General features: G+C 39.9%; 1 protein-coding gene across 1 annotated transcript in view; it reads right to left on the bottom strand.

Annotated features, from left to right (window-relative positions):
• Positions 1-2,844: 2,844 nt before the first annotated feature.
• Positions 2,845-12,588, bottom strand: part of CDC40 (cell division cycle 40) — a 39,427-nt gene continuing 29,683 nt past the window's right edge. The window contains exons 11-15 of the mRNA XM_021298204.2: positions 12,056-12,171; positions 11,840-11,973; positions 7,118-7,194; positions 4,822-4,966; positions 2,845-3,898 (exon numbers count right to left, since the gene is read on the bottom strand). Coding sequence (XP_021153879.2) covers positions 3,721-3,898; positions 4,822-4,966; positions 7,118-7,194; positions 11,840-11,973; positions 12,056-12,171 — 650 coding nt within the window. The 3' untranslated portion in view covers positions 2,845-3,720. The remainder of the gene's footprint in view (positions 3,899-4,821; positions 4,967-7,117; positions 7,195-11,839; positions 11,974-12,055; positions 12,172-12,588) is intronic.

Raw genomic sequence — 12,588 nt, 5'->3', positions numbered from 1 at the left:
ACCTGGTGAATTTGGAGGTCTGTACCCTGTTGAAAGCCATTGCAACTAAAAAGCTTTAATCTCTGCAAGGAACTTCAGTAAACATAACCCTACTGCAAGCAGCTTTCTCCGAGTGCTGCAGGACAGCCGTGGTGTGTCTGGGTTTTTTTAACCAGCAAGTCTGACAGAAAAGACATTTTACTGCAAGATATCAGACTTAAATTTTGAGTGTATGCTCGTGAAGTCAACCTACAGTAGCAAACCGTTAAGCAGTCTCCAGAGGAACAACCTCCCTGGCAACTGATTTTTCAAGTGTTTAAAGTCTTCCAAGCAAAACTCCCCTCCCTCCTCCAGTCTCTGCGTGTTCCCCCTCGCGCAGGCTGCTGGTCATATGGAGCCTTCCTAGCAAACGCAAGCAGGAGTTTGTAATGACCAGCTGGCAGAAAGAAGGAAAGTACATTGTGTTACTGGGCTGCTGAGCTGCAAAGCTTACTGTTTAAATCAGCCTTTAAAGACCACAGTGTTAAAGGGTATATTGAACATCTGCCTTTTGATAAAAATTGGCTTTTTTGCAAGACAATCCTAGATGTTTCTGGCTATACAATAATTTAGATATTTGTTCCCCGTAATGAGGGCAAAGACTGAGCAGCCCCATCTTAGTAGGGACAGTTATAAACTCTGTTGAAGGCAGATGCCAAGACCATCTGCTTCAAGAAAGCCGGCCTTCTTAGCAGCAAGTTGCATGAGGATATGTGGGATATTTCCCCCTCTCGCTTATGAAAAAGGTCCAAGAAAAAGATGGCACAAGGCCAAAGGAACTATAAAGTTTCCCCGGCAGAACTCCAAGAATGAAGAAGATAGTTCACTTATCTGTAAAACCCTCACTGTTAAAGTGATTGGTATTAATAAAAGCAGCAATATATTGGCACATCATTTCTGAAAGTTACAGATGCATGATCAAGGGCAAGGAAATTATAATGCTGTGACAGCAACCTGGCACTCGGGGTTGCGTGTATTCCTTCCCGGCAGTGCGACACGCTGGCCTCCAGCCCTCCCAAGCTGCTCCTTGTGGCTTGAATCATGTTGCTGCACTCTCTGCCTCACGTTAGAGGAGAGGAAATTTGGGAAGTCGAGATGCTCTTCTCTTTTCTCCCACCGCTGCCTTTTCCCCAGCTCTGTCTGCTCACACGCCAGGTTCAGCCTAAGGGTCTCAGTCTAGACTTGTTCTAACTAACATTTTTTACAGAGCAGTTTCTGGTGAAACATGAAATTGGGAAGATAAAGAGAACATGATTCGAGTTAATGAGCCCAGCAAGAAGTCTTTTCCCAGGTGGCTGCTGGAGAGACAAGCCCAGACTCGCACCACAGCATCTATCCTCCTGCACAGCAAACTCACTGACAACGTGAGCTCTGGAGTTGGCAACTCTCAAACTGACAAGAGGGAATTATCCTCAGAAGAATTCCCTCTGCAGGCTTCAGTGCAGATGTGAGAAATTCCACAGAAGATTAACATGGTGAACCAACAGCAATGGACAAAGGATTTTATCTGAAAGTTTCTATGGGAATTTTCACTCTGAGCTTATTGCAAACATTTAATCCCAATTCATCAACTCAGAACTGAGTCAGTATTTCTTTTTTCCTCCAAAGACAACACCCAGCATATTACTACACAAGTTTATACACTTATTTTTATACTTTATATATACTCAAGTTCTGCCTGGTAGGTGACACATGGAAAAACACAGTCCCAACTACAGAGCCAAGCATTTTGTGTATTATGATTTAAAGGCTTTTAAGCATTTGGGAAAGGTAATTCTGATATGGAAGCTAATATATCGTCCTTTTGAGAAGTTTTTCTATCTGCTCTATTCCCCTTCTCCTGCCCAATTCCCTGTACTTACAAGCTGTTAATGGTCAGGGCACGTTGCCACATATCCATTTAGGAAATGAATTTGCAGGAAGAAAACCTTTCTAAATTATTTCAGGCCACTTTCTCCTGCAGCAGCACCCCTGGCACGGTGCTCACCAGAGCTCAACATCCCTTGCAGAGGGGATGGTCCTCAGGACACGCTGGAGCAGCTCTTCTCTCTCACTCCAGGCTCCACCATGTCCTGTCTGAGCACTTGCAAAGGTACCAGCCTGGGCAATACCCGGTTACCACCAGTACACCACTGGTGAGAACAGCCCACAGTTTTTCAGGTACACAAGGCTACCGAGATGGGAAAGTAAACAGAAACACAAACTTGGTGCAGATACACAATGGCACAAATGGACAGTGAAAGACTCTAAAGCTCAGGTTTCGATAGTTGGTCTAAAAATGTTCCATGCTCACTCAAAAGGGCCTAACTTCAGCAAGTATTCATCGAAAGAATGGAACTGTCTTCCACAACAGGAAATTAAACAAAAGCCCCAAACAAAACCAAACCCAATAAAAACCCCACAAAACATCCACCCTGTTTCCATCAATCTGCACAATTTGAGCTTCTTTGCATCTCATCTATGGAAGTGCCTTATCTTCTATCCTGCTGTCAATTAAGGCAATTACTCCTTCGCTATTGTTTATAATTGATCAGCAGTGATTGCATTTATAGTAAAGAATATAGTGTAATTCAAAACTGGAATTAAAGACTGATCAATTAGATAAATTTGGTGCATGTTCCTATTTCCATTATGTGCTCAAAAAGAGAGTGGATAGGGAATCAAAAGGATTTTTTTTCTCCTGCTTCCACCTTGTTTAGTTTTGTATGAACAGTGCAAGAGAGTAAGTTGATCTGAATGCTGGTACAAGGGCAAATTACAATACCAAATGGTAAGAAATATCTTATATGGAGACTGCTAGACAGAAGAATAGAATGAAGATAAGCAGACTTTTTATAAAAAGATTTATTAAAAATAAGTCCTTTAAAGAGAAAAAGTGTGACATATATACACTAAATTGTCAAAAACTTTATGGGGCTTATAGTACAATGTATTCCAAACTGAAAAAGAGACTTTTTTAAAAAAAAAATAGGTCATGCTTATTGGAACATATCAGCATATGGGAAGAGGAAAAACAAAAACAACACTTAACACACAAACAATACAAGCAAAATCTTGAAATTGAGGAGTACTTGTGTGATCAGCATGATGCTATTGTTAAATATAGACAGAAACCAAGAGTTTATGAATAGATTCTTCCGTTGATACAGTTTATCTGATGACTGCTAGCTTCTGATTAGTTCTTCATTTCTACTGTGAATTAACAGATCTTAGCAAGTGGGTTTGTGTACTATAAAGGTAGAAGTATTTGGGGGACAACAAAATACCACCCAAAACCAGGTAAACAAATGCATCTTTTCCAGCTCTGTTGAAGCAGGTATCAAAGATTTCTTTTAGGGAAGAGAATTATACACAATTGCTGGTTTTATCCTTTAACTCCCCACATCTCTGACAGCCAGAACCACAAAAATAGTTTTTCCTAAAATTATTTTATTTTACAAAAATGTTTTGCACAAAAAGTGACATGACAAACTAATACTTGATTCTGCATGCTTCAGATGACCTCAGCTTCTCTTACTCAGAGGTCATATTTAGAACTATATCCTTTCAGTTGTGTCTTCTGATGATTTCCCATCTTTAGTGCGTATATAAAGCCAGCTGAGAACTGCAGTATTACAAATGTCTACCCACCCTTACAGCAGAATTCACTCTAATCTCAGATGCACGCAGGACTTACATCTCCACATCTTTGTAGCATCCTCTTCAGTCCCATAGTTTAATAAGGCCATCCCAGCCGCATGTAATGACTTTAGATGTTTCGTGTGGGTGCCACACCGCGCCAATACAGACTTTATCATGTGCTTTTAATCTGCTGTAGAGTTTTGTTGTCTTCCAGTCCCAGATGTTAAGTTTTCCATCTGCATCTCCAGATATCACATAGCTATATTAACAGGATAAAAATTAAAGCTTTAATCATGTGAAGACTGCTCGTATTATAATACTTTTACATTGAGCAATGGAAAAAAGCTTCACCCAGTGAGCTTCTGCAAATGCACCTACCACAGAATTAGCATTCACGATGTGCTCTGAAGCACTCGAGTCCTGCAGAATGTGATTCATCAACTGCAAGGTAAATGTGCTAAGCAATGTGGTTATACCATACACTGTGTTACTGGAACTAAAGAGAATACATCAGCAAAAGAGAAAGTGCCAGAAGTTTGTCTAAAATTTATAGACACTTCTCTCCGCTTTTTCCTCCAGGTTTGCTGAGGTTATTCTCCAGTTTTTATAGTAATTAATATCTTATGTATGTACAGTGGCAAATGTATGAGCATATTACTGAGCAAATCGGATAAAAAAGATGGTTCTCTGAACCATCTATGAGGATACCCGCATTGGACCTGCAAATTGGGACAGCTGGGCAAGTGCAAATCTCAGCTACTCTAGACGAGTGCATAGTGCGGGAACAGAGCCTCAAGGTTTCTGGGGAAACTGCTGCAGACCATGAGCAAAAAGAGACAGACACAAGCCAGAGTGGAAGCCTCTTGTGCTGCACCAGGGCTGGGCAAAACAAGGGGACACTCTGGACAGTTCAGGAGCTGTGAAGATCACATTTGCCAAACAGGGAATCTGGACCACGTGGACTGTTTTCTAAGTGTTGCTCAGAGCAACCACTGAGTATAACTTAGTCCTATCAAATGACAAGAGCAAACTTGTCATTTTGCTCCTCGGCTAGAGAACTCTGTCTGATGCTGAGTTAATAGGATGGCTGTCCATCAACGAATGTTGCAGAGGATTTAAACAGAAATCTAGGGTCTGTGCTGACAAGTTTTAAGATGAAGCTCATTCCCACAAAAAACTTACCTCATATCAGGTGAAAAATCCACTTGACAAGCATAGCCAGCTACCATGTGGCCTTTGAAAATTTTCTTTTTGTTTAATCTGAATCTGTTCTGAGCTCCAAAAATCAGAATTTGGTTATCCATCGACTGGCAAGCCAACCATTTCCCTATAAAAGCAATAAACAAAGGTGGTATGAAAGCATCACTTCTGAAGAAACAGACTTGGCTGGAAAGTTTTAAGAGATTTTTATAACTTTTCTTGCACTTTTATAACTTCTTAATTCAGGTTTTCATTATCTATCAGGGTTCTAGGCAGCAGCTGATACTGCTTCTGCCTGGTACAACTGCCAAGAGGCAAAACATTATGTTTGACAGGATTTGGGATGCCTGTGCCTAGAAAATGCACTGGCTGTTATAAAAATGTGCTGCATCAACCCCACTGATTTACCAAGAAATTTTTAAACTACTGAGTAAGATTGCTGGTGCACTTAATCTAATAATCCCGATGAGGTGAAAAAAACCCATCAAGCTGCAATCTATTTGATTACCTGTTTTGTAGGTACTTTGTCACCTTTTATGTTCTTTATGGGAAAAACAGGTCTAGGGTAGACTCAGGAGTTTGAAAATATTTATATACTTGCAAATATTTTGTATTCTCTGCCCTAATACCATACAATTTAATAAAGACATTTTAGTGAGAGAAAAATCCCAGGCTTTTCTAATCTTAACTCTACCTCATTTTGCATCTTGCCAGTGCATTAGCTCCTGCCTGAGAATCCAGTAAAGATGATGTGCTACAGAACACCAGAGACTTTTGTCCAGAACTCTGATATCGTCACTGCCTTCATAGTGTTTTAAGCACACAGGGATACCATAAAATGTGCTGATGATTTCAGCGACTACCTTGGCATTTGAGTATTTTCTTCAGTGTCCCAAAGAAAAAATATCAAGTATGTATCTCAAACGCATTATTCTCCTCTTCTACATTTTAAAAGGTCTGGTGCCTGCATCACTCAGGAGGAAAATTTTAATTAAGGAGATTTGTAAATCAGTGCCCCTAAACAGAAAAGTCCCACATCTGTGAAACTTTCAATTTACTTCTCTTTAAAGGATTCATTTAACTCCAAAACAATGCATGATGTGTCCAGCACAATCTGTAGCATCACTATTCCAAAATCACTTGTTTTGTGCAATATTGAACTGCTGTAGGTCAAGACAACGTTAATGTGACATGTGATGTCATTTTTTCAGCTCAAGACTCTAATTCATCCCTAACATCATTTACTATCTCATCTTGGAAATCAAATACTCAAATGCTGGCCAGCCAGAACTGGAAAAAGAAGGAGAAATCCAGTACTTCAGTGTAGAAGAATGAGATAACTGAAAAACTGGATCAGAATACAGCAAGCTGAACAATTTCAGAAACAGGAGTTGAAACAGCCATCCCGGGAAGCTAACATTTTAAAATGTGGCTCTCTCTTTCTCTAGAACCTTTTTATATTAGAATCCCACTTCTGTTGCTACAAATAAAGTATTTACGCAGCTAAGCAAATACAATTTGGTGCTGATAGCTGGCTGAAAATGTTAGCTGTGCAGCAAGCGGATCAGCGACTACTCAGCATAATGCGAATGTTAACTGTAAATCTGGAAACACTCTAATAATGTTGACACTGAAGCTATTTAATTTTGGCCAACACAGATAACAGAGATTTTGTCTGTTAGAAGGATTTTCACTGATTACCAGAGGCACTAAACCTTTATCCTTCTTCAGTTTGATACTAATTGAAATTAGTAAACATAACATCAGTGAAACATTAACATACAGAAACACTGAGATAACTTGGGATTTCTCTTATGCAAATTATTTGGGCTACATTCAGAACAGAAAGGAACAGCATTAACATGATTATGTAGAACATCAGTCTCTGCTTTAACGGTGGCACCATAAGGACTGCTGAACTTGCTTAGTACTTTGCAGCCATCGTCAGTTCCCACCATTGTTTCTCTTGATATTATAAATACAGCAAAGAGCACATCACAGCTGTATGAAAAGAAAGAGTCCTTTTGCCCTGTCTGGATGAAGGTCTAAATTTAAATTTATACAGTTATCCTAATATAACCCCTCATTTTAACATGCTTCTGGAGACTTTTAAATCAAAACCAGATCCAGTCCAGCCTTGTAATAAATACACACAGATTTGGGGCAGGAGGGTAGTGTGGGGTAACAGAGGATGCAAAATGGCAACATTACAGAGGTATAATCAGTAAGACATGCCTATGTAAACTACGCGTAAGGCGGCAGTGAAGTGTTAACGTACCATTTGGAGACAGAGTCACGGCTGGCATCGAATGCATACTTGGCTCAGCTATGTACTTGAAGTCTACAGGAATGTCCCTGCAAAAGGAAGAAGTATGTTTTATGAAGACACGCAGATGTTCCAAAGGGCTGCCTCCAGCCAGCTGACTTACTCAGCCACTGAACCACAGGAGTGGATGGTGGTGTCCAAAGGCGGAAAGTGCAAAAGCTCAAAAATATTACGAATGCCCACCTAGAGAGCTCCAGAGGTGGAAACTTTTACAGGATAACCTGATATAGTGAATTTACCCCAATCAAATGACCCAGAGTCTAAATCACAGTCGTAATTCCAATTGTTAGGAGTAAAACTGTAGCGCAAAGACACTCTACTGCCTCCAGTTTAACTGCAGGTCTTACAAAACTCTTATATGGGTAGCAAGAATAGACTGATATATGCATGTGTCTTAGTGGAATGCCTTACTGACTTGAGTTTTGTTTTAATAGAATATTTCTGTCTTTTAAAGGAAAAGAACACTCCCTCTCGCGTCTCTGACAATGCCTTTTTCCTCCTGCTCTCCCCAAATGCGATGCCAACCAATTCTAAATGTTCACGGCTGAACTGTGAACTCCTTGGTCTTGATTCCATACAGGACAGTGACCATGCATGTTAAGAACACATCCTGTCCTATACAAAGGCATGTGAGCCTAGGGACAAAACAAATACAGTCTAATCCTCACTCCACGGCACTTTCATTTGGTTTTGACTATATAAATTGAATTACTAACGGACTGTGCATATTCACAGTATTGCTCGTATCCTACATTAGAAGGCTGGTAAAAAAAGGCAGGCATGCACGTGTCTCTCTCATTAAGCAAAAAAAAAATCTCCAGCAGAAAGCAGACTTGATTAACGTATTCAGCAGAAAACACATGCACACTGTTCTGTAGCAACGTTAATTAATACAAAGGAGATGGTTATGGCTTCTTTGTTTAACTCACACAGTAGAAGGGTTGTTGGAACACTATCGGAGCAGGGAGCATGGGTGGCTGCCTTGTACTCACTGACTGAGCCTTCCTGGATGGCAATATAGTCAACATCAGCAAGGTAATTACAATTTTATTTTATTGTGGAGCAAGTTATTTTCCATCACGTTGTGTTAAGCAACATGCACATGGGTAGCAGGGTGAGAAGCTGCTCTATTGTTAGGAAGCAACAAAAATGCTCCTGTGAGTTAAACGTTAAAATCAGAATAAGAAGGGCAACCCACTTAATATACTCTGTGCATAAGAGCATGTGTGGGGATAACCAGCATCTGAACAGGCAGACCTAAGACTACTGTTGGAACGTAAATCTGTAAAGGATTAACAAAAACTCTGCATAATCTCTGAGGCTGACCAACACAACAGCACAGGGAGTGCAGCCACTCGTGCCACATCCTACCCTTTTGCATCAACACCCAAAGAGCTTCAAACCCCACCAGCAAGAGGACACCAGGGCATTGCTGCAGCAAGGCCAGATGCCCATCAGCTCCTCATACCCAACACTCCTCAGCCCACCGGTTACCTGGAGTCCTCCATGCCAGGTACAAGCAATCCCATTGGAAGCCCCATTAAAAAAAGTTGCATCACAAAAGATGCATCTCCAATGCTGAATTGTACTGCAGTGAGAAATTTAAATGCAGCACAGGTTGTGCTCCCTTTACAAATGCAGGCAGGCTCATCTGCTGGAATTTATTCAAGACAGCTCTGCTTTATGTTGAAACATACCAGACACACCGAGGACAGCTGCAGGATACGCTGTGCTAAACTATTAGGTGGAATAAAGAGATATTAATACATTTATGTTTCATACTTGCTTCCAGTCAAATTGCTAAATAAGTAATATCAGCCTGCTCCTTTAAAAATACTTTAAAAAAATTACAAAGAAAGATGCTGTCATGGTTGCTTGACCTCAGAACTCATCTGATAGATTGTTTGTCAAAATTTTTAAAGATCTTCAAGTCCTTTCCCCACTTCACACCATTTCAAAGGCTGAAGTGTTTTAAATATCAAAAGTTGTACCTGCCAGCCAAGATTTAGAAATGTGATACTCTGAGGTTCTAATACAACTTCTTCCCCAAGCAAAAGAGAGAAAAACCTTTCTAAAGAAAGAAGGAAAAAAAAAAAAAACCCCCACAACCCCCCCCCCCCCAAAAAAACCCACCGAAATATCCACCCAAAACACAAACAAACCAAAAAACCCACCAAACCCAACTCAATCCAATTTCAGATTATGCACATCATGAAGAGCTCTCTCAGGAGACTACAGTATCTTTACCAGGAATGATGGAGAGAAAAGGCCTGGTGAGGGGTATAGCTCTACAGAGAGGCCAAGCCTCCTCAGCCTGTCAGGATTAACAACTAAGCTACCGCTGTACCATTCTTGCTTTGCTGGCTGACTCAAAGGTAAAAGGAAATAAAAGCCTCCAAGGTCAATTGCCCAAATTGTTTCACTGATTATCCAAGCAGGATAGACGCATACGAAGCAGACAAAATAACATTTTGCATTTCTAGAAGAAATAACACAGAATATGATACTCATGCCCACTTTACTATCACTGCTGTAATGATATAATCACACAAAATGCAAAAGCAGACAAATTTTAAAGTACTCTCATTAAGGCTCCTAAAGAAACCATTTAATCTGCAAGAGTCTGTGCTATACTTGCAGTCTGAACTTTCAGCAACCAACCAGCTGCAATTGACTGTACAGCACAGGGAAATCCGCACATGGGATGAACTCCTGCAGAAAGGAGATTTAAACTCTTAGGGGAGAAGTTCCTCACTGTGATGAAGTCTGACACGCATCCCATTACCAGCTCTGGCCAAGTCAAAGTGTTTACAAAACATACTACAAAATTCCTCTAGACAATTGAAACTAAGCAATTAGACCAGCTTTAATTACTGACTTTTAAGGTCATACTCATGTCATAATTACTTCTGCCTCATTTCTGTAGGATACTGAAGGACTATTGTGCTGAAGTATGTATCAAGAAACATGCCAAAAGGTACAGTAATCAAATCACTTAAATTGCAAATAATTTTCTTTAGGAACTTGGAAAAAAGGATTTCAGGTGCAGCATGAATTTGTTATGGAAGTTTTCAAGCTCCAAAAGCTTCTGTAATGAACACATTAACTTAGTTTTAATGCATTGTAAAAATCCAGATCTTGAAGTTATAGATATGCCTACAGACCAATTAGCATATTTCATGGTAGCTTGTGGAGAAAGGTTTTCAAGTAGAAACGCCTAGGAAGACAGCATTACCTTTTCCTTTTATTAAAACCAAAAAAGTCCTTGATGATGGTATTAAAGAACATTGCCTACAGTTGAGTTCCCTATTATCTTAACAAGGGAGCTCTTCAGTGTACAGCAAGCTCAATACAAATTTTTTCCTTCAGAAAGAAAAAAGCCTTCTGCTACTGAACAATCAGGTTGCGATGTTCCCATGCCAGAACCTTTTTGCCTTTCCTTCTCTTCCCCACAGAGTGATTAAATCCACCCACTTCGCTATTTATTTCAGCCATCACCACATAGCTCACAAAACAAGGCCAATCCAATCCCAAGGAAATAACAGATTTCTGCAAGTGAGATCCTCCTCCCACTCGCTAAAGAGAAGACATTTCTTAGCAGCTATGGTATTGTAAAGATTTTTCTTTTAAGGAGCTCCGTAAATACATGGGTCTAATTATGAAGTACTGAACAGAGGCTCTCTCGGAGAGACATATGGTGACAGCATTGCATGTCTAGCCTAAGCCTGGGTTCCCAGACTTTGGTCATTACCACTGCTGCTATTGGCAATGATAGCAGCCCATCACAGACATGCTGAGGGTTTTGCTGGCTGCTTGGGTAACATTCAAATACCACAGATTGGAGTCTCTTGTCTAGGTTTTAGGGGAAAAAAAAAAAAAAAGAGCTAGGAAGGGACTGATTAGTCACAGTGCTGTCAAACTAGATCCCGTATTGTGCAACAGCTTTGCATGTGTGAACGGCAAAAGGAAATGGATACCTAAAGATATAGGAGTGATTATTTAAAAAATAAATTTGAAATCCTAGAGAAACATTAAAAGTTCTAAGGTGAAAAATCTTAGTACCTAGGACCTTGTGGAAAACATTTCAAATAGGAGAGATTTGTTTTCTCCCCAGATATGTTAAAAATTGAAAGCCACTTAAAATGATGTTTCTTATGACTTTTTCTTGGATAGACTTTCACTTTCCTGTCATCTACTGTATTCATACTGTGGGTATAAATGACTGGCAAAAAAATCCAGACTACTACAAAATCAGAAAAGAAGCTACACTAAACTAGCTGTTTTATACATGGGTCAAATATTATATAATACTATGCCCATCCAAGTTCAAAGCATTAAAAAATGGCACACATTAATGTAACAGAGCAGACATTTATTTCAAAGGTTAATTTAAGGGCTAATGCACCCTTGGGGAAAAGAGAGAGAACAGAGATCACTAACTGAGTGAAGTGTGCTTCAGGTTGACTGGGCTGTCTTCTGCTTTCTTTGGGGAAAGAGGAAATCTATGAAGTGTCTTGAGCATTAAGCCAGAATAGGGTTTTGAAGCTAGCTCCTTCTCAGCTAGCTAGAGCTCAGTACACTCCGGTGTCCTATGTACTACGGATACTTTCAAAAATAAATTATCTTCTCAGTTTGCTCATAATATTATTTTAAAATGCAAAATTTTAAACTTACCATTCCCAGACTCTTAAACTCTTGTCATCAGATGTGCTCACAAACCTTCTATTTTCATCCACAAACACAATGGTGTTGACAGCTCCCAAATGCCTATCATATTCCTGCACAATCTCACCACTTCGAATATCCCACTACAAATAAAAAAGTCAGAATAAGACCTTGTTTTTGTACTAAATATCAGAACTTTTAGAGGAAGGGATTAAGTAGACATACCTGCACAATTTTCTTATCTGACATCCCTGCCACAAAGAGATTTTGTTTATCTTCATCAGGATTGAACTTGACACAATAGGGAACTTTCCTGTTTGTGAATCTTGAAACACACTGCCCTGCAACAGACAAGCCATTCACAGTGCGTCAGGTTGGAAGCTCTGCGGGCCGATTAGTTCTTTGCAGATATTGATAAAAAACATTCATTTTACTTCTACATTAGTAACAGCAGAAAATACTTGTTTTTAAGCCCTTGGGGGGATTACAGGGTAGAATTTACCCTGCTCTTTGATTAGACCTTCTTTCACATGTTTGTATGCACACACCTGTATAAACACTTACACATGCAAACTGTTCCATACCTTTACTACAGCTTTACAAACAATGTAACTGCTCAGTACCCTGTATATCATCAGGACAGTCAGCACATCACAAGCTCACCACAGATTTTGCAAACATTATCTACTTAGGATCAGAGGTCTTCTTGGCAAAAGACTTAAACTCCGGCAAGAATTCCTCAACCTTACGCCTGGCCA

Source organism: Columba livia, chromosome 3, assembly GCF_036013475.1.
Source record: "Columba livia isolate bColLiv1 breed racing homer chromosome 3, bColLiv1.pat.W.v2, whole genome shotgun sequence".
In the NCBI taxonomy this organism is placed as follows: domain Eukaryota; kingdom Metazoa; phylum Chordata; class Aves; order Columbiformes; family Columbidae; genus Columba; species Columba livia.
Note: the sequence above shows the minus strand (reverse complement) of the source record. Positions and strands in the feature narration are given on the sequence as shown.